Here is a 26,458-nt window from a genome sequence, read left to right on the forward strand (position 1 = left end):
GCAGCTTTGTCTAAAACAACATTTCACCAGACACCAGACAAAAGTACTAGTTCTCTTGCACTCGCCAGTCTGTCAAAGTTCGTCATCTCCCTAAAAGAAATGCTGAACAATCCTTTGTAGTAATGTAATCATAGAAACGTACTTTGTTAATGGACGGAGAAATTGTGAATAATCTGTCCTTTGAATTTGTCCTTTGAAGAAACACAGTTTCATTAACAGGTCTTTCCTAACGACAACTCAGCGCTTACAGTCTGAGATGAACAATGGGAGGAAACACGGAACAAGGGCGATTGTTCGACATCGTAGACACCTCGTCGGAGAGTGGTATAATAATCGCGGCTCAGGATAGTGATGAACCAGATTCGAAAACATTCAGAAACAAGCATCTCTTATACAAACAAAGTCAAACAACATCCTCAGTTGCCTTAGCCTCTTCAACGAGTAAACAACCTCACCAACACCATCAGATCATCATCATAACCCAAACTTACTCCACTAAAATACAATATGGCGTCCTCCAGCCGCGCCACACCATCTCTCCCAGACGTCTCTCCCATCCCCCGCAACCCGAACTACAACCGTCTCCAAATGCCAGTCCGCATCCCCCTCTGCCCCCACTACACGAAAGACGACCCGGAAAGCCTCCTCAAATACATCAGGGACCACAAGCACAAGCACCTGAAGACCCTCTGGAAGAGCCATCTCCTCATCGAGCAGAAGCCCAAGGAGACAGGCGGGTGGTACTACGCGCGCTGGAACCCGGACAAGGTCCCGGGGCCGCGCGACGTCAAGAAGATGCTGGACTGGTACGCCACCAAGAAGCTCTTCAACTTCCCGCGCGTGAAGAGCGTCAAGCTGCTCGGCACGGGCTTCACCAACGTCTACTTCCTCGTCCGCTTCTACATCATGCCGGGCGAGCGGGCCGAGGTGCCGGAGAAGGTCATCCTGCGCTTCCCGGCGCCGCTGTACGAGACTGACGACTCGGAAAAGGACTTCGACTCGCGGCTGGACCACGAGATCGCCGCCATGTGCTGGGTCCGCCGGACGGGCAAGGTGCCGCGGGTGTTTGTGTACGACCCCACGGGGCAGAACGAGCTGCGGCTCGAGTGGCTCGTGATGGAGCCCGTCGAGGGCTTCGTGCTGCGCAAGTGCATCGACCAGGACTACTGCACCTGCCAATCGGGACTACACGGCCTCCAGCCCGCGGCCCGGTCGTACCCTGTCTACGGGCCCGAGGAGAAGAGAAGAACTGACATCGAGCTTCAGGACCTGTACGACAGCTTCCTTGACTCAGGCCGCAAGTGTGGTGAGGTTCCTGAGCTCGGCAAGTTCATAGGCGGCCTCGACATAGAACGGGGTGATGTAAATGCGGTCTTCAAGAAGGGAAGATTCATGGACCAGCGGTTTGATGTCGCCAGGCTGAAGTCCAAACTGGTAACGAAACGCGGACCATTTCGAACCTTCGAACACTACTTTGACGAGCTGTTCTCCGTCGCATACCATGACAGAGAGGAAGACAACAAATATGCCCTGAAGATTGAGCTCGAACGCCGACTTGGAAAGCAAGGTTTCAACTACCGAGACTTTTTTGAGAGAATACGGGAGGAAGAAGCGCAGGAAATCTGCGTGCACAACCTCAACCTGGACGAGGGCAATATCCTTGTAGATGAGGATGGCAAGATCAAGGCCGTCATGGGGTGGGAGGACGCACTAGCCTTCCCAAGTTCCTGGTTTGGCCATATCACGGACTTGGTGGTTGCGATTGGGCGCATCCACGACGAAAGATTTCGCCCGCTCAACGAGGTGCTTGGGCCGTTTCGTTACATGGGGAGGTGGGGCTATTCTGGTGTCATGCCCTTTCCCAAACTTGACTTTGGCAAGATCCATAGTTGCCCCAATTCTCATCTCTTCAGTTCGACGCACTTTGATATAAACGAGGCTCGAGTTCCCGAGCCAAAAAAGGGATTGCTGGAGCGGATCATGACCAAGTTGGAAGTTTAGAGGCGCCGCTTGTACACTGTTTCGGACAGGGAATAGGAAACAGCACAAAGAAAATTTTGGAATGCTTCGGAATGAGATGGACAAACCTTTTCAACAGGCAGTGTATTTCTTTGGTATATGTGATCACTTGTCATGGCTGTGAATGGACAGCAATTCAGAAGTTTCCCATTGAATCCAAGGAATACAGACGACGCGCTAAACATGGCTGAAATTGGTGAAATAGGAAACGAAACGCTCCAATCAGACGCTTCGCGGGAAAGTCGCGGCGAGGATACGGCGGCCAACGACGGGGACAGGGGTTGCGGCTAGATCTCTGCGGATGACCGAAAGGAGATATTGGTCCGGGGAACATGGTAGCAATTGTGCTGTGCTTGCCAAGGCACCCTTGAGCGTTCATGATTCCGAGCGGCAGATTCTCAGCCGCGGGATGGATGGGGGCCGGAAGGGAGACAATGATGGGGATTGACTTGGAATGGCACCGTCCGGGCCGGTCAATCAGCACAGGGCTGGCTGGTGCTATTGACATTGACCCGTGGCTGGTTGGGAAGCCGAGAGAAAGTCCATGGCCATGGATGCGCAATACTTTGAAATGCGACAAGCAATTGAAATTGATTGATGGCTGGTGATGCAGTGGCTTGATGTTGCACAGCGGATGGCGTCAGAGCAGATGAGATATCCGTGAGGTGCATGGCACGCGCTAGTGATTGTAGCTTGACGTCATGGATCGCGCAGAGAAGCTATCGCGTGGTGGTGTGTTGTTGTGTGGTGGACGATCGCGATTTGGCGCCAACGTCTTGGGCAGAAAAAAAGTAGAGGAAAACAACAATTTGCAATGAATGCGCATACAAGAAAAGGGCGAGACAGGCCGGTGCAGCGTTGGGCCAGCGGCGATTAGGACAGGGTCGGACTGGAGGGTTACGTGTCAATCGCGTAGTGGCATCCACTTGGTGACGAATTAGGAGCAATTGACAGCAATAGAGTGACTGAAAGGGAGGTGATCGTTCATCTTGGGACCCATGAACGGCTGTGATGCCGCTGCCAATGTGCCAATGTGCCAATGCAGAGCCCGGCGCGGCGTGGGTTTGGGTTGGATTTGGATTTGGGTGCGGCGCTTGCCAGGGCCATGCAGGCATTTGCAGCTTTTTTTTCCCGAATGCTGCGGCGATCCATAGGCCGTGAATGGACGGATGGATCATGGGCCGGGGATGGGGCAGATGCTTGACAATGGATGTGCAAATGCAGCGAGACGTGCCAGAAGCGACGCCATCGATTGTGCGAGTGGCCGGGGGCGTTGTGCTCTGCAAGAAAAAGCTGGCAAAAGGCGCAGTGGTGGTGGTGATGGTGATTGGGTTACACCGAGCGGGAAGGATGGGAATGCGGAGGAAATAAGTGGTGAGGCGTTGGGGAAACGAAAGACGTCGGGTACGAAGTTATGAAGCACGCAGGTGCGGACGGATATCTTGGGGTGGTTAGCTAAACGACGGCGGGAGGCAGAAACATGTCTCTGTTTCCTCGTTCTTGCCGTCTTTTTTTGGGTTGCCCTTGCCTCCTACCGTGCTTCCTTCCTTCCCTTCGAGGTTGAGGTCGAGGTCTACAGGCAAGAGTCAGGCAGGGCAGGTGCGCGACGGAGTAGGCAAGATGCCATCCCGTGTGGTGTCGGTCGTGGCTGCCTCTAGAATCGGCACCTTCCTCTCGATTTCATGAAATGATAGTACGATACCCGTCGCGTGCCCCGAATGTGCGGCGGTTGACATGACGACATGGTCGAAACACGCCACAGGAGACGCGCATCGCAGCAGGCGTCGCCGATTCCGAAACATGGCAATCACCATGTGCCTTTGTACCTCGCTGGTGCTTCCTTAATGCCAGACGCGCAAGATGCACGATGCACCTGCGCGACGGCAACAGACGACAATTCCACAGACTGGACTGGACTCGATTGAGGTGGATGTGAGGGTGGTGTCTTGTTCTCTAACAGGGCCCCTGGCCATCCACACCACCTGCCGCCGTGCCGCCCTCCTGCTGCATCTGCATTGGATCCAGATCCTGGCGCACATCACCGAGTCGTCTCAACATGTCGCCCTCCAATTGCCTTGATGGTGCTCTCTTTCAGCTGGCAGCATGGACCAAAAGGGGATCAATTGGGAGTGCGCCAAACACCAGGACCTGATTCTTCATTGGCATTGGACCTCGAGAGACAAGACGACCCGGACAGACACCTCCGAATGGATATGGCCGAAAGGCAGCTCAACTCTCTACCTACCTACTTCCAGCACAAAGGGGTCCCAAGGTTTGAAAAGATGAGGCCGTTGGAATTAGAAGCTTCCCTCGAGCCAAACTCTGTCCGGTGGCCTGATGTCTGCAGTGCGACAGGAATTCATCACGAGGGAGGTTGGGAAACGGTTGTCTGAGAAGCAAAAGCAACCGTCCGAGCGCAATGAAATTGGCACATCGGCAGATGCACCAGGGAAGGGATCGGTGCTACGGGTTAGCAGCAGAAATCTAGACCACGTTTCGATTACGGGCTTCTCTCAAGACAGCCAGTGTCTCCTACCTCCTATCCTTAGCGCTTTCGAACAGGGTGAGCTGTGAGTTGTGAGCTGTCGACGACGACGATGTCAGCACGTCGCGACGATGCGTACGAAGCGTGTCACCTCGTCTGCGAAGCGGGCGGTGGGACCACTAATGGGTGCGAATCTCCCCAACTTGCAGCGGCGCTAAGATAGGCGGGGAGAAATGCCAGTGCAATGCCAGCTGGAACAGACCAGTGTCGACCCCGGGCGGCGGGTGGCAGGAGCTAAGGCACAACAAGCAAGCAAACAGGGCAGGTGCGGTCCAGCTGCGATGCTCCTGCCCGGCCTGCACATCGTCGTCTGAAATTTTTTTGTGTGGTGCACTGGCGCGGAAGGTACCGCTGCATAGGTACCTGCCAATTCAACCGATGACGTACTGCATCGACATTCCCTACCCCCTTCCTTCTTCACCAACGTCACCGTCGCAGTTGCACCACGAGGAAGGAGGCAGGCAGGCAAGGCAGGAAACGAACAGACACTCACACACTGGACGAATTGACTGGACTGGCTGGGACGGTGGTGGACCGGGCAGGACGGGTCCATCCAGATCCAGATCCAGCCCCCAATTGCCCCCAGTCCACTGTGATGGATAGACACTGGCCCTGACACTGACACACGCACACATTCGAAGGGAAGGGGCGGCCAGGACAGGACAGCAGCCAGGACCAAGCTCCGAATGGCAATCGGTGATGCACCTGCACTGGACACTTCTAGACCTTACCTAACCAGGACCTGGGGGCCCCCCTTTGACCTTTCCTTCCAAATTTGCTGCGAAACCGTCCCGTCTGCTGCCACGCGCCTTCGTCTCGCCTCGCCTCGCCTGGCCTCCCTGCCAATTGCTAGCTCCAAATTCGCTTCTGACGCAAATGAGCCTGCTTTGCGCCTGGGCACGCAACCTGCTCCAACCCAATCCAAACCTATAAACACCTCCCGTCACTCAACTTTTGCTCTCTTGCACCCTCTTCTCTCTGATCTTCTCTCCCTCTCATCAATACCTGTCGCTGTTTTTTTTCCCTTTGGTACAGGAACATCAGCCTCACGATTCCAATTATACCCAACCACTCTGTGATACCCCATCCCCCCTCAAACGACAACAATACCACAACAACCACGCCGCTTTTGTTCCTCCCTTTTTTGAACCTACTACCATACCAATAATTATTATACCCCGAAGACCGTCGAATCAGTTTTTTGCGATAGCTACGATACCCAATCATGTCAGCAAACGTTAACAAACCGACCGACCTCAAGCAGAAGGAGGCCGATGTCAACCGCAAGCTCCAGCTCTACGGCATCGTCTCCGCTTTCCAGGCTGGCAAGGTTCCCTCGGTACGTCACTGCCGGCATCTCTTGGCCCACGCGTCTCCGCTGGGCTGATCCCTGGCCCCAACCTTGTTTTGCACCCTGCAGAGTTGCATGACACTGACGTGATCCCCGCGACAGAATGACCAAATCGATGTTGCTCTCAACAGCTTCCTGGCCTCCAAGGCCCTGTCCAGCCCGTCCGAGAAGCTTTCCCCCGAGGGCAAGGCGCTAATCGCCGACACGCGCGATGTTATCCAGCAAGCCAAGTACCTTTTGCTGTCCAAGAACCAGGGCAACCTGCTCCAAGACTTCATTTGGCAGACACAAGAATTCGACCCCAAGGCTGTCGATGTTCCCGGTGCCCCCATCAACAAGGAGGTGGCTCAGCAGCATGGCGACAAGGCCGTCCAGGGTCTGCGCACCCTTGGCACCCTGTTGATCACCAACGGCCAGTTCCGCAAGCTGCGTAAGTTCCATCATCCCTGCCATTGTATAAGCTTATGCTGATTGTCCACAGTCAAGGATGCCAGTGTCCTCCTTCGCGACATGGCTGGTGATGCCGCCACCGAGGCCGCCCAGCGTGTCCGGCCTTCGGGTGAGGCCTTGGACCAGATGGATCGTCCCGCTGAGGACAACACATGGCACGATGCCCCCGACTTCTCCAAGGACAACTTCAAGAAGCAGGCTCAGGGTATCTACAAGGGCTCGCCCGCTGATGATGCTCGCGAGATTATCAACGCCGGCACGCAGTCGGCTCATCCACAGGGCTCCCAGAACCCCCAGGACCTGGCCGCTACCGCTGCCCGTGACCAGGCGCAGGGCACCAACTCGGGTGTCAACGCCCAGGGTGGCATCAATGCTGCTCGTGACGTCCTCCAGAAGAAGTACGATGAGAACGTAGACCAAGAGACTAAGGAGAAGGCTCGCCAGCGTAACGAGGAGTACAAGCGCCGTACCAAGGATTACTTCAACAAGAAGATGCCCCAGGAGCGCAAGGATCAGACCATCTGGCGCTTGAAGAAGATGGTGCTCGAATGCCAGCAGCACCCCGACTACTCTCAGGCCATCGAGACCCTCCTCAACCTTGCCGAGGAGTATGCCGGACACTCGCGATCACTTGCACAGGGCGGAAGTGGTACTGTCAAGGACGCCCGTGCTGGTCTCGCTCAGGCCGAGGCTGACCTCAAGACTCTTATTGAGCGCTTCGCCAACGGCACCTCCACTGACGACCTCTTCGAGTCCATCAACCAGATTTACCGCGATGCCGACCAGGATCGTGAGTTGAAGGACTGGTTCAAGGCCATGGACCGCTACGTCCGTCGCTGCCTTCTGGAGCAGGGCTACATCCTGGACGACGATTCCAACCAGGAGTGGAACCACCTGTACGACCATGGCCGCTACCTCCTGCGCGAGAAGTACCGCGCCCACACCGACCGCGTTCTGGATGAGATTAAGTTCTTGGCCGATCAGTTCGATCAGGATCCCCAGAACAAGCGCTTCGCCGAGTCTGTCCAGAAGCTCTTCACTGATCTGGGTAACGATGAGAACGGCAAGCCCACCTTCAAGCCTCACCTTCTCAAGGATTTGTCTGAGGTCATCATCCCCTCCATCTTCGAGAATGTCGCCTACATCCCCGTTCCCCGCATCGAGTACAGCGACCCTCAGTTCGACGCCGTCATTGAGAACCTCGTCCTCGAGTCTGACAACTTCATGCCCAACGTCTTGGAGATTAACAGCGAGAACTACTTCCTCTGGGGCCGAAAGAAGATCGCCAACAAGCACAAGCAGTCCTTTGAAGTGAAGGTTGCTGGCATTCAGCTTGATCTTCGCGATGTCGCCTACCACGTTAAGCGCAAGCAGGGATTCCCCTCCATCACCGACACTGGTGTTGCAGACATCCTTCTCGCCGGCGACGGCTTCTCTTTCAAGATGAAGCTGTCCTCTGCCGACAAGAAGGACAAGCAGAACTTCTTCAAGATTGACAAGGTCGATGTGGATATCAAGCACATGAGCATCAAGCTGAAGAAGTCCAACCACAAGCTTCTCTTCAGCATCGTCAAGCCCATCATGCTGAAGGTCCTTCGCCCTGCGCTGCAGAAGGCTGTCGAGCAGGCCATCAAGGACCAGGCCACCCAATTGGATGCTCTTCTCTTCCAGGTCAAGCAGGAGGCTGACCGCGCTCTGGACGAGGCTCGCTCCGACCCCGAGAGAACCCCCAACATCTACAACCGTTACGTCACCGCCATCCAGAAGCGTACCCTCCAGGGCAAGCAGAAGGCCGAGGAGGCTGTCGCAGACAAGAAGGTCAACGTCGCCATCACCAAGGAGGAGTCCATCTTCCCCAACATCAACCTTCCTGGAGGCATCAGCACCAAGGCTACCGAGTACAAGGAGCTTGCCCGCAAGGGAGAGCGTTGGGAGAGCCCGGTCTTCTCTATCGGCAAGGCCAGCAAGTCCACCGACATCCCCGAGGCCCCTCGCGTCGAGCGCAAGAAGCACGGTCTGCCCTCTCAGAACGGTGCTGTCAACGGCAATCTTGGCGGCGACCTGAACGGAACCGTGCACACTCTCGGCAGCCACAACCCTGCCGTTGTTAGTGGCTACTAGAGGGACTGAGATAGACCTTTTTCTTTTGTCATGGAGATTGCATCATGAGTAACGGCAAACGAAAAGGCTTATACCCGGATGAGAAGGGAGGTGGTACGATGAGAGCTTAATGACGTGTTTCCTTGGTAATAATTATGTAGTATCACAATTCACTTGTTCCTTGACACATACTCATCAAGTTGTTACTGCGAATGAGTGATATATGTTCATGACTTTGATCGAGCGTACGCGGTGGTATTTGACTTATTTTCTCACATCTTCTCTTGGATTTATACAAACATATGAATCGGCTCACATCATACCGTCGTCCATCCCATGTCAGTCGGCACCAATGCGCCATTGATGGTATTCATCCCATCTGAACACAAAACCAGCACGGTCTTGGCGACCTGTTCCAATGGCGACCATCCAAAGTTCCATCCTTGCTTCGCAGGGTCACCATGGACCGTGTTGAACGTCGACACAACTTTGGCATTGTTAGCGTCTTACTCTCATTCCCTCAACTCATCTTCAGACGAGAGTCAATGTACATACCGACAGCCAAGCCTTCCTTGTGGAAGTCGGCAATGTGGTTCTCGTTGCGCGCCATGTTGGTCTGCATGGGCCCGGGCATGATGGCGAGGCAGCGGATGCCCTTGGGCCCGTAGAAGGCTGCTGTGCTGCGGGTGAGGCCTACGGTTCCGTGTTTGGAGGCTGTGTATGCGACGCCTTTTGCGTTGTTAGTGTTTGTGAGTTTTATCCATTATTGTTTCTCATCTTTTCTTTTCATAATACTTGGGATTTGTTTGGATTCAGGGGTTGATGACGTACCTGCTCTCGCACCGTTGAGACCCGCCGCACTAATTACATTCAGAATCACGCCCCTCTGTCCGCCCTCGCGCGGGTCCTGCTTGAGGAACTGCTGGATCGCCGCCTGGCTGGTGACGAAGGGCCCCGTCATGTTGACGAGGATGTTCTTCTCCCACATGGCCATGTCGCAGTCGCCGGTGGGGTGCATCTTGTCGGAGATGCCGGCGTTGTTGATGAGCACGTCCAGGCGGCGGGAGGGGTCCGCGGAGAGGTAGGTGGTGAAGGCCTCGGCGACGGAGGCCGGGGAGGTGACGTCGCATTTGATGGGGTGCACGCGGGCGCGGTGAGCTTCCGGGACGGCGGCGGGGAGGGACTCCAGGGCGGCCGGGGAGATGTCGAGGGCGAGGACGGTGGCATTGGCGGCGAGGAAGGCGTTTGTGAGGGCGAGGCCGAGGCCGGCGGCGCCGCCTGTTATGGCGACTGTTTTGGAGGTGTAATCTACGGACATTTTGTGTTGTTTACTTCTGAGAGGTTGAGAGGTTGAGGGTGAAGTTGGCCCGGGTTGAGTGTGGATGGAGTTTTGGGTTGGTGGTTGTGAGATGAGATGAGATCAGATGAAAGCCAACAATGAATGAGACCAAATTGAAAGACGTGAGCTTGATATATATGAGTTTCTACGGAGAGCCGATAAAAGCAAGCGTTGAAGATGAGTGAAGTCTGACAGAATGTCGCCGGTTATCGCAAGCCGAAAGCGAAAGCGAGAGCGACGGCACAGGGGGGGAGGAGGAGAGATCCGACGTCCCGCTGCGGGCTGTTCCTTCAGACCCCAGATTTTCCCCGCATTATTAGCTTCAGGGACGATTTGGAGATACAGCGGGAAAGAGGGGACTGTTGCATCTTCATATACGGCGTATTGCTCTTGGCTAACATGCCATTGTTGTTCAAGGTTGAAGAGCTAAGGAGCCGCGAAGCGAGAACGACCCCGATATCTCGGGTGGGGACCCCGCGGGACGCACGGCTGGCATCCGACAAAGACTCCAACTCAGATGAACATGGTGTCTACGTCCAGATGAATATCTAGACTACAGGCATCCCCCTCCTCCTCCCTCTCCTCCTTCTACCGAGCTTGGTCGCTAGCGTCGCTCCTCAGGCCGGCGAACCGCGTCCTCTATGGTTAGAATGGCGGCCCGTGGTGGCCTCGAGGTCTTTCTCGGCACCTTCCTTTTCGCTCAGAGGGCCTGATAGGAGGGCTCCTCCGCCGGAGCGGGTTGAGGAGTCTGCGAGGGTGGCTGCGCGGTCCGGGGAGCCGATGAGGAATGTGAAGAAGGCCCCAAGGGTGATGGCCACGCCGGTGATTGCGTAGACTGTGCCTCTAAAAGTGCGGCGGACGTGTCAATGGTGTCGGGCGGGACATGGGATGGAGGAAACACGGGAGGGGAGGGGAAAGAAGAGTTCTGCGACTTACCGGTTCCTGACCTCATCCGGACGGGTGGGGACTTTTTATTCGGCGGACCCGGCCGGGGGAGGCTGGTCCCCGCCGTAATATGACCGGGTGTCCCGTGGGGGCTCGTTAGCTGCATAGGTTCGCCGGGGGGCGTACTGGACAGGCCTAGGGATGCGCTGCCGCAAGGCGGCCTGGAGTCTTGGGGATCGTAGGGGTGACATTGTTGGTTTGAGTCTCGACTACGGGGAGGAAAGGGGAAATAAAAGATTGTGCGGTAATTCATCAAGTGTGTAAACGCTTCCATGCGTCTTTCTTTTTAATGCCCTGCGTTTCTTTTAACGGCCCGAGCCATCCGCTTCACGATTACCGTTTAGTGATGTGTTGCTGATGAAGATGCCCCAGAGAGTCTCCGAAGGCAGGATGATGATGCACAATGAAGTGGAGAAGCGGAGTATCAGTCCTGCTCGTGGTGCGATCGCTTTCCCACGCCACACAGAACTTACCCTTACTTCAAAGTCGGATGCAGATGACTGATCCCCGAACCTTGTACTCCATGAGACGGGTCAAATTGATGTGGACAACCGCAGACCCAGCTGTTGGCCTCATCTGATTATGGTAACCGCCCTAAAGGCTCGCACCGGTCTTTTTTCAACATATGGGCACTGTGAGTCCAGTCACAGAAACTATCAAGTGATACACCCTCTTGAATCCTCCATCCTTTTCAGCCGCTTTTCTTTTCCACCCTCTCTCCGGTACATCACCTGTTCCGCAGCGCCGCGTGGATCCCGTTGTACGTCCAGTTCAGCCTCATCCTGTCCAGCTGCGCCTGCGCCGACATGTCCGTCACGTGCCTCGAGTTCTGCTGCACCTGCGACGCCCGCGGCCGCCTCACCGAGTCCCAGGTCTGCAGCGCTCCAAACACGTTGCTCGCGTCCACGTTGTCATGCAGCAACAGCCGCAGGCCCTCCGCGTCTTCGATAGCCTGCGTCGCGCCCTGGCCCTGGAACGGCGTCATGGGGTGCGCTGCGTCGCCAATGATGACGGCGCGCCCGCCGACGTAGTGCGTCAGCGGGTTGGCGTCTTTGACTTTGTATAGTCTCACGTCGTCGACGGTACTTTTCTCGGTCTTCAGTCACGCTCGGGTTTCAGACCTAGGGGAGTTACTCACCGCATGAGGTTCAGCATCCACGGCGCAAAGTCTCGGAAGTTGTCCAGCAGCTCTTCGCGGTTGCCCTCGGCGCTCCAGGACGTCTCGCTCTCCTGGGATAACACGGAGTCCGGCACCCGCGCGACGACGTTGAGCATCGTGTTGTTCCGGCACGGGTAGAAGATGATGTTGCGGTGCAGATCGTCGTCGGCGGTCATGAGGTTGAGAAACCCGCCGGTCCGCGGGTCGATCGCTTCCGGCAGCCCGTCGAGAGTCTCCTTCGCCTTGTCCAGCGGGTACACGAACCGGTAAAGCGACGCGCCGCTGGAAATCATCTCCGGCTCGGTGCCGAGGATCGCCTCCCGAACGATGGAGTGAATTCCATCAGCACCTGCAAATTCATCAACATCTCACCTCCTTTCATCAACCGCAACACAGACGATCTCACCAACAATAACATCAGCCTCAACAACCTCCCCGCTGCCCAGCGTCACCCTCCCATGCTCCACATCCACCTCCGTCACCTGCACCCCCTGCACCACCCGCGCCGGCGGTCCCGAGATGCCCAGCTTCGCCGCGTCCCCAGTCGCCAGCCTCGCCAGCTCGTCCTTGAGGTCCTGGCGGTGCATCAGCAGCCACTCGCTGCCGAACGGCTCCGTCACGCCCGTGATCTCCCGCAGCAGGTTGCCCTCCTTGTCGTACGTGCGCGTGCCCGCGCACACGGTCGCCTTCACGGCATCCGCGCGGAACTGGAACGCCTTCTTGAGCATCTTGCTGCCGTTGGGTCCGAGCCCGATGCCCGCGCCGCGTTCGGGCGCGTCGGGCGCGTTGAGGTCGTAGACGACCACGTCGTGCTTCTGGCGCAGGACGGCTGCGGCGGCGAGGCCGGCGATGCCGCCGCCCACGACGGCGATGCGGAGCTTCGCCCCGTTGGCGGTGGTGCTGCTGCTCATCTTCTCGGCTGCGGCTGTGTTGGGTGTGATCCAGCGTCAGGTGCGTAGTCGCTGCCTTCAGCCCTTCGCTTGCGTCGGCTGGAGATGAGAAGAAGGCCGAGTGCTGATGAGATGTAGTCAGAATCGGCTATGGCGGCTGCCTCCCCATGGTGAGGAGTCCCCCGCATGACTGGGAGAATTGGTATTTCTGGTGCGACATCAAACGAAATTCTAAACATAGACGGGTGCGGTTTACGCTGATGTCCCGCAAAGCTTAAAACCTAAATCTGGCTGCTGGTTTGGCGGAACTGACGAATGAAGCATCCCAGATGTGACGGGACATTCATGCGCGAGGGTATGGGACGGGGGTGGGCTGGGTTTTGGTCCAAACATTTGGTGATGTCAACGAGTCCGAGCGGTTGGCGGGCCGGGTCTCGTGGTGATGGCTTCCGGGACCGGGGACATGCTTCCTGTGACCCGCTCCGCTGGAGTCCGACCCGGATCGGAAGGGGGTCCGCTTTTGCTATCATGTTCCGGTGAGATTTTGAAGAGTCAGCATGATTTGGTCAGCCACAGCTCGTTCCAGTGTTTTCGTTTGCATCCTCCATTAAGATATCCATAGCATCGGGATAACTTTGTGGCTGCATATGCAACAGCGGCATTCCCGTGCGGGAAGCCCGCCTCGGAAGCGCCCCGCAGCTCGGCCGCCGTCGGACGCCGGGCGGTGCAGGCCTGCAGATAAAACACGAGCAGCTTAATCAGACCTCACTCCGCTCCGCTCCGCAAGCCCATCCGGGACAATTGCACACCGAGATTGGTAAGGCCGTATCGTATCGGCACCACCTGGTTCGACGCCACCGAGGGGCGCATCGTCCGAGACATTGTCGCGTCATCAGGCTTTCTTTATCAAGTATTGCTAGCGCAACTCCGAGGTTACTTCCAGCATTCCATCGGAGACCTTCTCTCATCACACGCGACCATTCAGACCTCATTGTTTCTCTTCGACCACACAATCGATTCGCCTTGCTCCCATTGTTTCGTGTGACCTAAGCACTCTCGCCCTCTGCAGCCATGTCGAGAGCTTTGTTGATCTGCGGTGCCACCGGCAAGCAGGGCGGCGCCGTGATCGACCACCTCCTCCGGCAAAAGGCCGACTTTGAGATCCTCGCCGTGACGCGGTACGCCGAGTCCGTCTCGGCGCAGCGCCTGCTGAAGAAGTCGAAGCAGATCAGGATCGTGCAGGGCAACATGGCCGACCCAACGGCGCTCTTCAAGGCGGCAAGGGAGGCCACGACGAACCCGATCTGGGGCGTCTTCAGTGTCCAGGTGAGTGCAAAGCATAGCCCGCGTCTAGAATTCTGTTTCACTGACCAGTGTCTAGACCCCGATGGGCATGGACCAAGGCGGCGGCGGCGAGCTGGGCCAGGGCAAGGCTCTCGTGGACGCGGCGCTCGCCAACAACGTCTCCTTCTTCGTCTACGCCTCCGTGGACCGGCACGGCGAGGACTCGCTCACCAGCCCGACCAACATCCCGCACTTCATCCACAAGCACCAGATCGAGCAGCACCTCATCGCCAAATCCAAGGGCTCCAACATGGAGTGGGCGATCCTGCGCCCCGTGGCCTTCATGGACAACTTCACGGACAACTTCCCCGGCCGCGTCTTCGTCACCGCGTGGGAGATGGCGCTGCGCGGCAAGCCGCTGCAGCTCATCGCGACGACGGACATTGGCTTCTTTGGCGCGCAAGCGTTTGTGAAGCCGGAGGAGTACAAGGGGCGGGGCATCTCGCTGGCGGGAGATGAGCTGACGTTTGAGCAGATGGTGGGCGTGTTTGAGCGGACCACGGGCAGGCGGCCGGCGGGAAGCTGGAAGGTGCTGACGTGGCTGTTCATGACGCTCGTGAAGGACTTTGGGTTGATGTTTAAGTGGTTTCACGACGTGGGGTACGCGGCTGATACTTCGAAGTTGAAGAAGGAGTATGCGGGGCTGCAGGACCTGGAGACGTGGTTGAGGACGGAGAGCGAGTTTAAAAAGTATATCAAATGAGGCGGCGGGGGTGATTTGGTGTGGCTATTTCTTTTCTGTTGATCCGATCGGACCTGAGTTTAATTGAAGACATTCACATTTCATGTTGTTTTGTCCTTCTCATTCAGAACGGACTCGAATGATGCTAGTGACATTTTGCCTCTGCGTAATCCACGAGATTACGACTTGCTCCCACTGATGCCCATATCATATCGAATACCGGGGATATTGATTTTCCATGACGAGTTCTATATAAGACAGGACATGCATTTCAAATTACGCACAGACGCCCGGTACGATATCCGCCCGTCGCCGTTGCAGACACGGAGCTGGGTGGGTCCAAGCCGGCGCACATTGGTCATGTCGGCCTCCGATGAACACCGACGTCAACTTATCGGCCCGCCCGGTCTCAGACTAAGGTATCTAACTCTCAAGCTATGAGTGGCAATTGGGCTCAAACTCCGCAAAGACGTCGCCAAGATTCTTCTGGCTCCGCTGCGCTTATGACAACGCATACTGACCGGTTCAAGTCGTAGAGACATCATTACATCCATCGAAGGTCTTGACTCAGGTTTCCTCCACTTCGATGAGTTTCTAACGCTCCGCCAACGCGTTTACGTGACGCCGTCGTCTGCTGCCTGGGCCTAGAGACATCTCGTAAGCGAAGTGATGCATCTTTCCAGTCATGCAATTGGCATATAAAACCAAACGGTGCTGGACCTATTGCTGTTCTTAAGCATCTCACAATACTCTCACCAACATCAGCATCAAACACGAACATCAACTCAAACATCGCTCAACATGTCGAAGGTTCTCACCGTCTTCGGAGCCACTGGAAACCAGGGCGGCTCCGTCATCAAGGCAGTCCTCGCAGACCCCGTTCTCTCCAAAGAATTCAAAATCAGGGGCGTCACCCGTGATGTCTCCAAGCCCGCCGCGCAAGCTTTGGCTGCCAAGGGTGTCGAAGTAGTCGCTGTAGGTCATTCTCCCCGGAATTATTTTTGGCCTGCTCCCTAACAACGTTCTAGGCGGACATGTCCTCAAAGCCGTCCCTCGCCGACGCCATCAAGGGCTCCGACACCGTCTTCCTCGTCACCACGCCCGACTTCATGTCCGGCGGCGGCACCCAGGAGCAGGTCCACGGCAAGAACGTTGCCGACGTCGCTGCGAAGGCTGTCGTCAAGCATCTGATCTACTCGTCTTTGCTCCACGTTACGGACACGACCAATGGCCGCCTCAAGCACGTCGTCCACTTTGACGACAAGGCAGAGGTCGAGCGCTACATCCGCGCCAAGGGTGTCCCGAGCACCTTTGTTCTGCCGGGGTATTTTATGAGCAACTTTACTGCGCTGCAGATGATCCGAAAGGGCGAGGATGGGGTTTACAACTTGACGTACCCCGTTGGTGATGGGGCCAAGTTCCCGCTCATCGACACTGAGTCTGACGTTGGTAAGCTTTTGCACTCAGACAGGCTTGATTGTTGTGCAACAGATAGCTGACAAGTGACGAATGTTCCAGGCACGTTCGTCGTCGCCGCCATGCGCAACCGCGACTCGGTCCTCGGGAAGCAGATTCTTGCTGCGGCGGACTACTACACCCCGTCGCGCATCGTCTCCGAGTTCCAGGAGGTTACCGGAAAGACGGCTCGCTTCGTCCAGATTGATGCTGAGACGTACAAGGGCTTCTTTCCTGCTCCCATGGCTGACGAGATGTTGGAGAACCATTTGTTCATTGGGGAGCCCGGATACTACGCTGGCAAGGATCTGAAGGAAAGTCTGGATCTGGTCAGCGGTGTTGGATTGAATCCTACGTCCTGGAAGGAGTTTTTGAAAGCGAACAAGGCTGCTTTCCAGTAGACACAATGACTTCTATATAGGCAAGTTGTTGGTAACAAAGAATCTCAAAATCACAGAATAAAGTTCATTGATAGGAGGCCTCCTTTCTTTCGTAGTTCTCCTTTACTTCTCCCAACCGCCAAACGTTGGGAAGCCTCCCGCAGCCACTGCCACCCCCTCCTGTTGGCTCAGTGACATTCCGAGTCGCCTCAGGAGCTGCTAAATATACGCACAGAGCTTGGGCCCCAGACGTGGTGGCTTCAGAAGGAAGTCTGATGATCCGCGCTATCGCGGTTTTAGTCTGGCAAACAGTCTTCCTTCCATCGCGAGTCCTGACCACGCCCAATCAGGTATAGTGGCCGGTGAAGCTAGCAACAAGTCGTCGCCGATGCGCATCTTAGTCTGTCTGAAGTTCTCATGATCCAATCAAGCCACTGCATATCCTTCGAAAGGGTGCCGTGTGCTAAGAGTCGCGCAAAGACAATGCTACTCCTTCATTTCAGCTTTTTTCGGCCGAGGTGGGCATAGGGCTGTGTTGAAACCAGCTGCAAAACATGCCCCGATTGAGCATCCCACCACCCAGGCAGAATAACAAATGGGATCCAGCCACATCAATGCTTCAACTTACTTATTCCAACTTTTCTTTTTTTTCCCTCCTTTTTTTCGCTTCTTGAAAATTTTCAGTCGTCTTTCGCGTTTGTGAACTGTCATTTCTGATCAAACCTTCTCCATCCCTCGACTATCTAAGACTGTGTCTCAACTCCACGATAGATTCGGCTCCCGGCTCCCCACGATGTATCGCGAAATCCTCAGGCTGGCGTACCTGGCCGCGATCGCCTCCGCACAGTGCTACCTGCCCAACGGCACCAACCGGGCGAGCACCTCCGACGTGGGGAAGAACACGTACAAGCCTTGCGACGGCAACGGGCACAGCATGTGCTGCAACACGTACACGGGCGACGTATGTCGGGACGGGTTCTGCTGGAACGAAAGCGGGAGGGTGCTGTGGCGCGAGAGCTGCACCGATCCGACGTGGCAGTCGCCAAAGTGCCTGAAGCTGTGCATCGACAGCTCAATCAGTAAGGAACCAGGTCTCATGGGTTGGGGAGCGGCAGCTGACGGTGCGTTTCTAGAAGTGGATGCGAACAGGACTCAGGCGCAGACGGATATCGTGGTGACGCAGTGCGCCGACGGGACATATTGTTGTGGGAACGCCGATCCGGCGAGGAAATGCTGCCAGGCGGGGAAGGGTGTGCGCGTCGTTAATGGCCAGGTGGTCGCGTCATCATCGACAACATCGTCTGCTACAGCGTCGGCGACGACATCAGCTTCAACTGCGGACTCGTCGACTTCAGTCGAGACAACGACTGCCGATACATCTGCGGATACATCCGACTCCAGCCAGGATAGCAACCGAGCTGCTATCATAGGAGGTGCTGTAGGCGGGACGGTGGGAGCGCTGCTGCTTATCGGAGGCATCGTGGCGTTCATGTTGCATAGGAGGAAGCAGAAGACTGTCACTGAGGCGACTCATCTTGGTCTTGTTGGTGGTTCTGGGTCAAATGCGTCTGTCACCGGGGCAGGCGATGGTGTTTACTTCAAGGAAATGTCGGCGGACCAGCAGCGATTTGAGTTGTATGGTGGAACACCACCGGTAACTCCTGCTCCCTACCTTAGGTAAACGGGGGAGCATTTGTATATCAAAGTTTCAGATATTGCGTCTATTCATTCATTAAAGCGAAGTTGAACATTCATATCATGATGATGGGGCAGAGGGTGTGGCTGGGAACAAGATTCACATGAGTACCTTAGGTAGGTACTTCAGGTCTGCACCTTCCTCTTGTTACATCTGGTGTTGACAAAAAGTTGTATTCTCTGGCGCTAAGAACTCACCTTTACCTGGCCCTCCCAGCTGTGTGAAAAACTTCTTTCCATTAACCCGCCTGCCTCTCTCAGTTCCTTTGGCAGGACAGCCGCCTGAGGCAAGGAAAGCAACGCGTTTGCCCACAACAAAGATTTTCTTTCCCTGTCAACAAGCACCACGATCCATCTTCACACACGACCGGACCAGCGTCAGACACCAGTCAAGATGGTCAAGCTCACGGAGCTTCCGTGTGAGATCATCACAAGCATCTTGGAGCAATGCAGTGCGCGCAACATTTTCACTGCTGTCCAGTCATGCCGATATATTCGCTACTGCTTCCTACAACACCCCATCCTTGCAGGCCGAGTCATCCTGCGACAGATTCCCGAACGACTGCTTCCGTATGCAGTTGTAGCGCTGCATGCTGATCACTCGCCGATCCCCCGAACGGAGCCAATGGTCCAGAACCTCATCAATTGCCTCTGGCCCAATTTCACGGCCACTGCAATTTCCGACGTCGAACGAATGAGCCTCGGTCGTCTCCTCAAAATGGAGGACTTGCATAACATCATCCACTCCATGGCACTTGACTATGCTAATGAGGCCTGGGACTTCATACAGACCACCAACATGCGCGTCCCGAGTCCTGGCACCCTTCAGCTGTCGCAAAATGAGTACCTTCGTTTCTGCCGGGCTTTCTACCGCGTGGAAATCTTCCATTCTGTCGAACGCCCCGGACCTGTTGGGCCTTTTCGGCCTCGTGCCTGGAATGAGGGCGAAATTTACCTCGACCCTCTCCCTTCATGTGATCGAGAACAGATTGGATGCGTCCTGGAGTATCAGGAGAGACTCTTCCTCAACAGTGAGTCGCTATTGAATGCGTTATCATTACCAGAACTGACGGTTCTTCGTCAGGCGTACGGGAGGTCCTTGCACACGATGTTGCGATGGGTCACATTGGAGTCAACTACGTGAGGCCCCAGTATGACAATGTTATTCAGAACTGGGTAAGTGCCTTCCATCATCAGGACTTATCGACTTACCCATACCTTGTCATCCAACTATCTTTCTGGTGAGATTCTGGTGACTTGGACGTCAGCTAACGTCCTTTCTCAGTTGGCCCAAGGATTGCGTTTCCTCGTCAAGATTACCAGCGACCTGTCATACGACGAGAAGAAGAATCTTCTGTACTCCAAGTACGGCCCCGGCGACTTGATCCACCTCTGGAAATCACTTGATATGTCCCGGACCTGGCTGGATACAGATCGGCAACCGGCGGACGACCCCTGGGTACACAATGAGGACGGATCCCTTGTTCACCTCGACAAAGACGCTGTCGATGCAATGGACCTAGACCTCGGTCCCCGGGAGGCCTTCGCGCGTTCAATTGCAGGCCCGACGCCGATCGAGGATCTGGGCTATTATGGCTCTCGAGACCGCGCCTACGTACTGTGGGACATGGACCGTCTCCTCCAGCTTGAGGCGGGTTGGGCGTGGACGGTGCCCACTCGCTCCTCGGATAGATTCTACATCTTCGTGGATGAACCAAGGCCCATTCGCGTGCCGGCTAAGTATCAGGGGGTGGGAGCGGAAAAGGATTTGGAGAAGTCTATTCAGGCTCGCAAGGAAATCTAGGACAAGGGAGGCTCCGGCTACTGGAGAGTCGACGATCTCAGCAAGATCATGTGGGCTGGAGAGAGATGGGTTCCTCACGCATACCCCGAATACTGATGAATGGAACGAATGGGAGTTTGGAATCGGGGAAGGTATCGCCAATTTGGTGTAGAAGCTGTTAGCGTATCATCGAGCCCATCGATAGCTGCCTTACATGAACTAGCCGCAGTACATTTTTGATCAGATATGCGAGACCCATTCGTATCTCAGGAGTTCATTCGAAAAGCCTGAAGAAACTAATCGAACTACGAACAACAGGGAGGATGACAGAAGCGGACGATGGCAATGGCAGGAGGCACCCGGGGCAACCTGGAAAAACCCAAAGATCGTGAGGTCTGTTGAGTCGACAAGTAATTGATCAACCGTGACGTTTCTAACCACCCTCCGCGTCTTTACTGGGTCATTATTCTTTTTTCGCCCGTCATCTTTTTCGTGGCCATCGTCGTTCTTGCCTCTTGGGTGGGTTCGCACCTGCCTCAAGCAACCGCCAGATTTTCACCTTTGCTTTGGACTTGGGGCCGACCCATCTCGAGCTTTTCTTCCCCCTTCTCCCACTTCGACCACAGAACGTTTGGAATCTCTTTCCTGCCATCTACAAGCAGCGACACCTTTTCGCTCAGGAGAGATATTCTACCCTCAACATCGCGAAAGACTCTATTGTCATTTGGCAGTTATTCCCTCTTCGCTACAAGACGACGACGACGACGAGAGGCAACGCTGATCGTTCTTTCGAGACTCGCACCTTCGCCTTCGACGCGAGTCTTGTGTGATTGAACAGGTATCTTCCTCATCCCCACGCAAATCACGCGAAGGTCTTTCCTACTTGCGGGCGTTTGGATAGCGATTCCAAGTAAACGACAGCACAAACAGCCCTTCGGTCAGTTATTCGTTCGTATTCTTCCCCTTCACAACTGACAATACCAGAGGCGACGGATAGATACAGATGTGCCTGTCGGTATCGCTAGACTTTCACCTCCTGTTCGATCTTGCGTTCTGCCCGTCTTGAGAACCCCCCGCCGCAACCAGGCAAACCTCTTTCCTACTCGCAATCGCAAGGCTTTCTGGGCTGCGATTTCGATTCTGCGACGGAACCCACACTCAGACATCCATCTGTTACCCTTCACTTGCGACGACAGCAACACTGTCAGTTACGAAAAGACCACCCAGTTCACTGTCAGTCATCCGTCTGGTATCCCTCCCTCTCGCCACTGACAATATTAGCGACGATTACCAAAAAGCTACGTTCTCTTCGACGACAAGATGGCTTCCATTACCGACTTGCCTCGAGAGCTCATCGGCGCAATCGTGGCCGAGGTCAGCACACTTCAGGATCTCGACAACCTGATGAGAGCCTCGCGTTACTTCCTCCAAGCCGTCCACGCGTGGCCAGCCATCCCCCACATAGTCCTGCGCCGCCAACTCCTCATGGAACTCCCTTCGGGCCTCATGGCCTGCGCGATAGGTATCGTTGAAGCCGGCAACTTGCCTCGCCCACGATCGTCCAAGCATGCCGGCAGGGCCATGTCGAGGGTCCTCTATCAAGTGGCCCACGACCCTGGTCACAGCTTGAACCTGGTCTCAACTCTTTGCTTCAAGTCTCTCATCAAGATAAGGGACATGCACAAAACTATCCTGAGTTTAGCAAACGCAATGGCACAAGATGCTTGGAAAATGCTCCGAGATGTGGATGGAGTGGTTTCAGGAGACTTGGTTCTATCGGGACGAGAGCAACATCGAATCACCAAAGCTATCTACGAAACGGAACTACTTTCGACGGTTTTTGGCGACGAGAGCTGGGAAACAGCAGACTTGGACGTCTTTTACAGTGCAGACGGAGATATTTATCTCGCGACTAAGAGCTCTTGGGAAATCGAGGCCATTGGCTGCGTCTTGGACTTCTTTGAGAAGAGACTGTTTGAGGGTAGGTGTTGACTCCAAAAGCTTTTCACCAAAGACACAACTGCTAACAGCACGCTAATTGTGGACAGTTGCGCTTGACGTCTTCACTCACGATGTTGAATTTGGCTGGTCCAGTTTTGATTACGTACGTCGGGGAAGCGATAACGCAGACACGATGATGTTGGTGAGTCTCCAGCTTGCGCGCTGATGTGTTTGTTCAGCCCATCTTACAAAGGCATTCAACTAGGTCTCAGGTGGTGTGAACTTTGTTCACCAGCTAATTCAGGAACCTTCATACCAAAAAAAGCGCGACATGCTTTGGACCAAGCATAATGACTCAGATGCAGTGCTGATGAGTATCATGCTTGCGGAGTTCTCCCGCTCCCCCCTCCGACAACCCAGTTCACAGCAGCTGGCGATCTGGTACAGAGAGGAATACCCGCAGGCTGGAGAGGATCTTGACGACAAAGGCCCTCAAATGGCCTTTGATCAGACTCTGCTGGGGCAGCCTCCATTCTTTCACCCAATCTACGCAGGACAGAGGGAGAGGGGCTATGTCTTTTGGGACGCCAACCGCCTCATGGCAAACAATCACAAACTCCTCAACCTCGTCAAGAGAACCCTGCCTACCACCAATCAGACCTGCACCTGACTTCGCACGGTATGGTTTATCAGGATAATACAGCAGCTCGTCTCTTGGCGATGGAAGCGAGCTGGGACGAGCGCGCCGCCATTTACGAGGAAGGCGGCAGAGGCTTCTTGAAAGATGGGGACTATAACGGCATCGAGTGGACAGGAGAAAAGATGAAGAATTCACATGGAGAGCAAGACGAAACCAGCGACGAAGATAGCGATGACGATGAGTAGGGACGGCAGGCAGGGAGGTCAGTGGCGGCTGAAGATGAACCAATACCCTCTTGGAGAATGATGCATCCCATGGTAGACCGGAATGAGCGCATCTGACCGCCGTGATAATTTCACGGTTATTGTAGGATAATTATCGCGCAGACAATTGATTCGCACACATATCGGCATGCTTTCGGACGCTTCGCTTGCAATATCATCTCGTGAACATGGAGGCTGACGTGGAGCGACACAGAACAACCATCCGCATTTCATCTCGCGACCGGGCCAAAACATCACCATATTATCATATGTCGTCAAACCCCCAGTGCATCATCACATGTATTCCCCAACATCGCTTCTGTAGGCTTAGTCATCACTGGCTCGATGATGCACGCGGTTCTTCTTAACCGGATGAGGGGGAAGATCTGAGGGCGTATCAACCCCGCGCCAGCCGGCGCTGGCGGCAAAGCCAAGAGGGCATCTCCTCATTCCTTCACCTCACCTGATTTGAAATCCACGTCATCACATAGGCCATCTTCAAATTCATGTCCCCAAAAACCGCGATGTCTTCAACGCAATCCGAGCGCGCGATGGAGGTGGCCCTCGCCATCCCGGAGCTGCTCGAGTCCATCCTGGTGCACCTGGACATGACCACGCTGCTCGTGTCTGCATCGCGCGTTAGCAAGTCGTGGAAGACGCTGATGGACGCCTCGCCGGCGATTCAGCAGGCGCTCTTCTTCAAACCGGTGGTGGTGGCCGCTGCGCCGTCGCGGGATCCTGACCATGATCTCGACGACGACGACAAGGGGGCTGGTGGAGAACAAAGAGATGCTGCTGCTGGGACGAGTTGCAAGCGCGCCCGCCCGGTGATCAACCCGCTGCTGGCGAAAAAGTTCGACAAGTGCTTCTTCGACTTTGGGCAGACGTACTCGCTCCACCGGCGGGCGAACTCCTTCTACGAGATGCCGTGGTCGCGACAGCCGATCCGCGCGGTACAGGAGATCTGGGGAGGTTGGAGCCAGCTAAGACCCGCCGACCTCGACGCTGAGACGGAGCAGTCCGAGAAGGAGTGCCGTCGGCGATTCACGCGTCGGGGCGCAAGCTGGCGGCGGATGCTCGTCTCGCAGCCGCCGCCGCCGTCGCTGGGTTACATCAAGTTTGACATCTCGGAGATGCCCACCGAGGGCCACAGGGTCTGGAGCGCGGCCTTGAAACCAGGATCCGACGAAGCTGGGCTGCGCATGGGCCAGCTGTTTGATCTCGTCCAGGACGAAGTCGGGCACCACGGGCGGCACTCGTTGTGGTTCCGCGTGCTCTGGGGCAAGCCGACGAGCAGCTTCGCGATCTCGCGCGTGAAGGAGACGTTTGAGTGGTTGATGGCGGAGACGCACGTCGTGGTGGAGCTCATGCACGCGGACGACACGTCGCTGCCGAACCACCCGCAGGACCCGGCTGACGTGAGCGTGTTCGACGAGGCGTTCCGGTGTGACGAGCACACCGAGGTGAAGGTCCACACCGAGGAGGCGTTGGTATATCCCCCTGAGTTCCCCGAGTTCGACGGCCGCTTTGTCATTTGGCACTGGAAGCTGCTGGAGCACGAGCGCAATTCGGGCTAGGATTGCTGGTCTGGCTGAGCGTGGAAGTAATTGCGGTCTCGGGAAGTGGGGTTGCCAGGGGTGGTTCTCGGGCATTGTTTCCGTGGATCTTCGAACTTTCGAGACCCCTTCCATCTTGGCGACTGAAGACAATTTGTACTTTGTTTTTCTTTGAGTTTGTTGGTATGGATTCGGGGGACTACGAGGTTGTTACTGCAGTGTTGGTTACGTTTCAAACATTGTCATTTTACGGCATGGCGAGCATGCGACGTCTACAGTGTATTTTACTAGCAGCTATGTCTGGGTTATAGGGGACGCGTGGCACTCGTGGCTGAGAGCTATTCGATCATGTGTGTAAAGTACAAGGCAAGGATAATGATTAAGTTGTGATGATCAGTCTCTTGGTGTTTTTAAGAGATCCTCTCTAACAAGCAAATGCCCAGGATAACCATTTTTCCTGTTGCTTTGTTGATGGGCCTAGTGTAGTGAGAGGCCTATCACGGGCGACATCAGACGATTACTGTGGCTCCTCACGATGTCTAGCCCCTGAACACATAATTTGACTCATGTGGTGGGTTTGCTTGTGGCTACCAGTCCAATGGTTGTTTCAATATTTCTTTCATGCATTAAATCCGCTTTTGCCTAGTTCACATAGCCCCGTTACAGAATCAGCCTTAACCGACCCTACTTGCGCGCTCCATATCTTCCCCAAATTACCCCTTGATTGCGACCTTGGTCCCAAAATCGTGGTAGGCCTCGTCCTGTAAGCCGTGTCGTTCCGCGTATCTCCTCGTCCCACCCGCTCGTGTAAGTGGGTGCGCTTAGCAGGTCCAGACGTAGGTGCACTTGGTTCCCACGGGGGTGCAGCTGGTCTTTCCCTGGTTGCCCTCGCCGGAGAAGTGTCCGTTGTTGTTGCCGCAGACGAGCTGAGGGCTGGTGTACTGGGTGTCGACATCGCAGGTCAGGTCGCTCTTGCAGGTTCCAGAGAGGTTCCAGGTGTCGGCGGCCAGAGCCAGAGGGGCCAAGAGAGCGATGACGGTAGCGAACTGCATTTTTGCTGTTGTTGATGTGTAGAGTTGCGTTGAAAGATTGATAGTTTCTGGAACGAGGGACTGGAGTTAAGATGCGCTGTCGATGATGGTCATTTCAAACCAAGAGCCGTTCGAGGCCAGCAGTATTTATAAATATTTCCTCTTTCACCAATTCTTACACATCCATCCTATGCCCCTTGATGTCGTATCAGTCAGCGGCCTCGAGGCATACAGTATGTATCAAGGCGGTCTGGGGGCTATCTGGGGCTTTACCGAGCCTGACTCGTAGACGTAGATCATAACTTGCTCTGTAGTCGGAAGGCCCTGTCTGTACGTTTGTATTCAAAAGTGGCAAGTCGAACGGCTCCTAAAGCCGTTACCGAGTCATGGGATGGAGTCGTCTAATAAGGGAGTCGGTCGTGGGCCGACGGGATACTTTGTGGGCACCTCGTTTTGCTCACTGTGCTGTTAGACTTATCAGCTATTCGGGGCGAGGCGGTGCCTTGTCTCCGTAGCAGCAGACGGAGTAGTCCGGAGGACGGAATGCGACAGCTTCGTACAACCTCTTATTGCGATGCGACAACTTCGTACAATCGGACTGAAGGTTTTCCCGAAACTAGCATTTCTTGAATTAATAGCATTTGTACGAGGAAAAGATAGATTCGCAAATAATATATTGTTCTCGGCAATGGGAGTCCTGGTTAGATATTTCACCTGAGTTGCTCGCAAGATAGGAGACAGTTGTTACGACTGTTACGACCCGACAGGCATGACACGTTGGAACAGCCCCGCCTGGCATCTCGGCGGCTAACGCAGAACATATGTAAGCAGTAACACAGGTGTAACCAGGAACCATCGGGAAAGGAAGAACTATGGTACAGGTCACGTGA

The 26,458-nt window shown here is 55.2% G+C and overlaps 11 protein-coding genes across 11 annotated transcripts; 7 read left to right on the plus strand and 4 right to left on the minus strand.

Moving 5' to 3' along the window:
* Window positions 1–507: 507 nt before the first annotated feature.
* On the plus strand, window positions 508–2,001 carry COL26b_011701 (uncharacterized protein; the record flags this gene model as incomplete). Its single annotated transcript, XM_053184362.1, has 1 exon — window positions 508–2,001. The coding sequence occupies one exon, from the start codon at window positions 508–510 to the stop codon at window positions 1,999–2,001; it is 1,494 nt and encodes a 497-aa protein (XP_053031708.1).
* A 3,788-nt stretch (window positions 2,002–5,789) lies between these two features.
* Window positions 5,790–8,486, plus strand: COL26b_011702 (uncharacterized protein; the record flags this gene model as incomplete). Its single annotated transcript, XM_053184363.1, has 3 exons — window positions 5,790–5,903; window positions 6,018–6,345; window positions 6,397–8,486. The coding sequence occupies 3 exons, from the start codon at window positions 5,790–5,792 to the stop codon at window positions 8,484–8,486; spliced, it is 2,532 nt and encodes an 843-aa protein (XP_053031709.1).
* A 499-nt stretch (window positions 8,487–8,985) lies between these two features.
* COL26b_011703 (uncharacterized protein) lies at window positions 8,986–9,783 on the minus strand (the record flags this gene model as incomplete). Its single annotated transcript, XM_053184364.1, has 2 exons — window positions 8,986–9,194; window positions 9,297–9,783. 2 exons carry the CDS (start codon window positions 9,781–9,783, stop codon window positions 8,986–8,988), a joined length of 696 nt encoding a protein of 231 aa, XP_053031710.1.
* Window positions 9,784–10,421: 638 nt separating this feature from the next.
* On the minus strand, window positions 10,422–10,756 carry COL26b_011704 (uncharacterized protein; the record flags this gene model as incomplete). Its single annotated transcript, XM_053184365.1, has 2 exons — window positions 10,422–10,639; window positions 10,741–10,756. The coding sequence occupies 2 exons, from the start codon at window positions 10,754–10,756 to the stop codon at window positions 10,422–10,424; spliced, it is 234 nt and encodes a 77-aa protein (XP_053031711.1).
* Window positions 10,757–11,476: 720 nt separating this feature from the next.
* COL26b_011705 (uncharacterized protein) lies at window positions 11,477–12,819 on the minus strand (the record flags this gene model as incomplete). Its single annotated transcript, XM_053184366.1, has 3 exons — window positions 11,477–11,834; window positions 11,888–12,257; window positions 12,315–12,819. 3 exons carry the CDS (start codon window positions 12,817–12,819, stop codon window positions 11,477–11,479), a joined length of 1,233 nt encoding a protein of 410 aa, XP_053031712.1.
* Window positions 12,820–13,869: 1,050 nt separating this feature from the next.
* On the plus strand, window positions 13,870–14,845 carry COL26b_011706 (uncharacterized protein; the record flags this gene model as incomplete). Its single annotated transcript, XM_053184367.1, has 2 exons — window positions 13,870–14,124; window positions 14,180–14,845. The coding sequence occupies 2 exons, from the start codon at window positions 13,870–13,872 to the stop codon at window positions 14,843–14,845; spliced, it is 921 nt and encodes a 306-aa protein (XP_053031713.1).
* A 780-nt stretch (window positions 14,846–15,625) lies between these two features.
* On the plus strand, window positions 15,626–16,680 carry COL26b_011707 (uncharacterized protein; the record flags this gene model as incomplete). The annotated part of the gene is made up of 3 exons (XM_053184368.1): window positions 15,626–15,799; window positions 15,853–16,273; window positions 16,343–16,680. The coding sequence occupies 3 exons, from the start codon at window positions 15,626–15,628 to the stop codon at window positions 16,678–16,680; spliced, it is 933 nt and encodes a 310-aa protein (XP_053031714.1).
* Window positions 16,681–19,072: 2,392 nt separating this feature from the next.
* Window positions 19,073–20,158, plus strand: COL26b_011708 (uncharacterized protein; the record flags this gene model as incomplete). The annotated part of the gene is made up of 3 exons (XM_053184369.1): window positions 19,073–19,385; window positions 19,439–19,530; window positions 19,640–20,158. 3 exons carry the CDS (start codon window positions 19,073–19,075, stop codon window positions 20,156–20,158), a joined length of 924 nt encoding a protein of 307 aa, XP_053031715.1.
* A 1,299-nt stretch (window positions 20,159–21,457) lies between these two features.
* On the plus strand, window positions 21,458–22,963 carry COL26b_011709 (uncharacterized protein; the record flags this gene model as incomplete). Its single annotated transcript, XM_053184370.1, has 3 exons — window positions 21,458–22,118; window positions 22,186–22,241; window positions 22,772–22,963. 3 exons carry the CDS (start codon window positions 21,458–21,460, stop codon window positions 22,961–22,963), a joined length of 909 nt encoding a protein of 302 aa, XP_053031716.1.
* A 542-nt stretch (window positions 22,964–23,505) lies between these two features.
* COL26b_011710 (uncharacterized protein) lies at window positions 23,506–24,558 on the plus strand (the record flags this gene model as incomplete). Its single annotated transcript, XM_053184371.1, has 1 exon — window positions 23,506–24,558. One exon carries the CDS (start codon window positions 23,506–23,508, stop codon window positions 24,556–24,558), a length of 1,053 nt encoding a protein of 350 aa, XP_053031717.1.
* Window positions 24,559–25,358: 800 nt separating this feature from the next.
* COL26b_011711 (uncharacterized protein) lies at window positions 25,359–25,589 on the minus strand (the record flags this gene model as incomplete). The annotated part of the gene is made up of 1 exon (XM_053184372.1): window positions 25,359–25,589. The coding sequence occupies one exon, from the start codon at window positions 25,587–25,589 to the stop codon at window positions 25,359–25,361; it is 231 nt and encodes a 76-aa protein (XP_053031718.1).
* Window positions 25,590–26,458: the final 869 nt, after the last annotated feature.

The sequence above is a fragment of the Colletotrichum chrysophilum genome (genome assembly GCF_026319265.1).
Source record: "Colletotrichum chrysophilum strain AFK26 chromosome Unknown scaffold_148, whole genome shotgun sequence".
Lineage (NCBI taxonomy): Eukaryota > Fungi > Ascomycota > Sordariomycetes > Glomerellales > Glomerellaceae > Colletotrichum > Colletotrichum chrysophilum.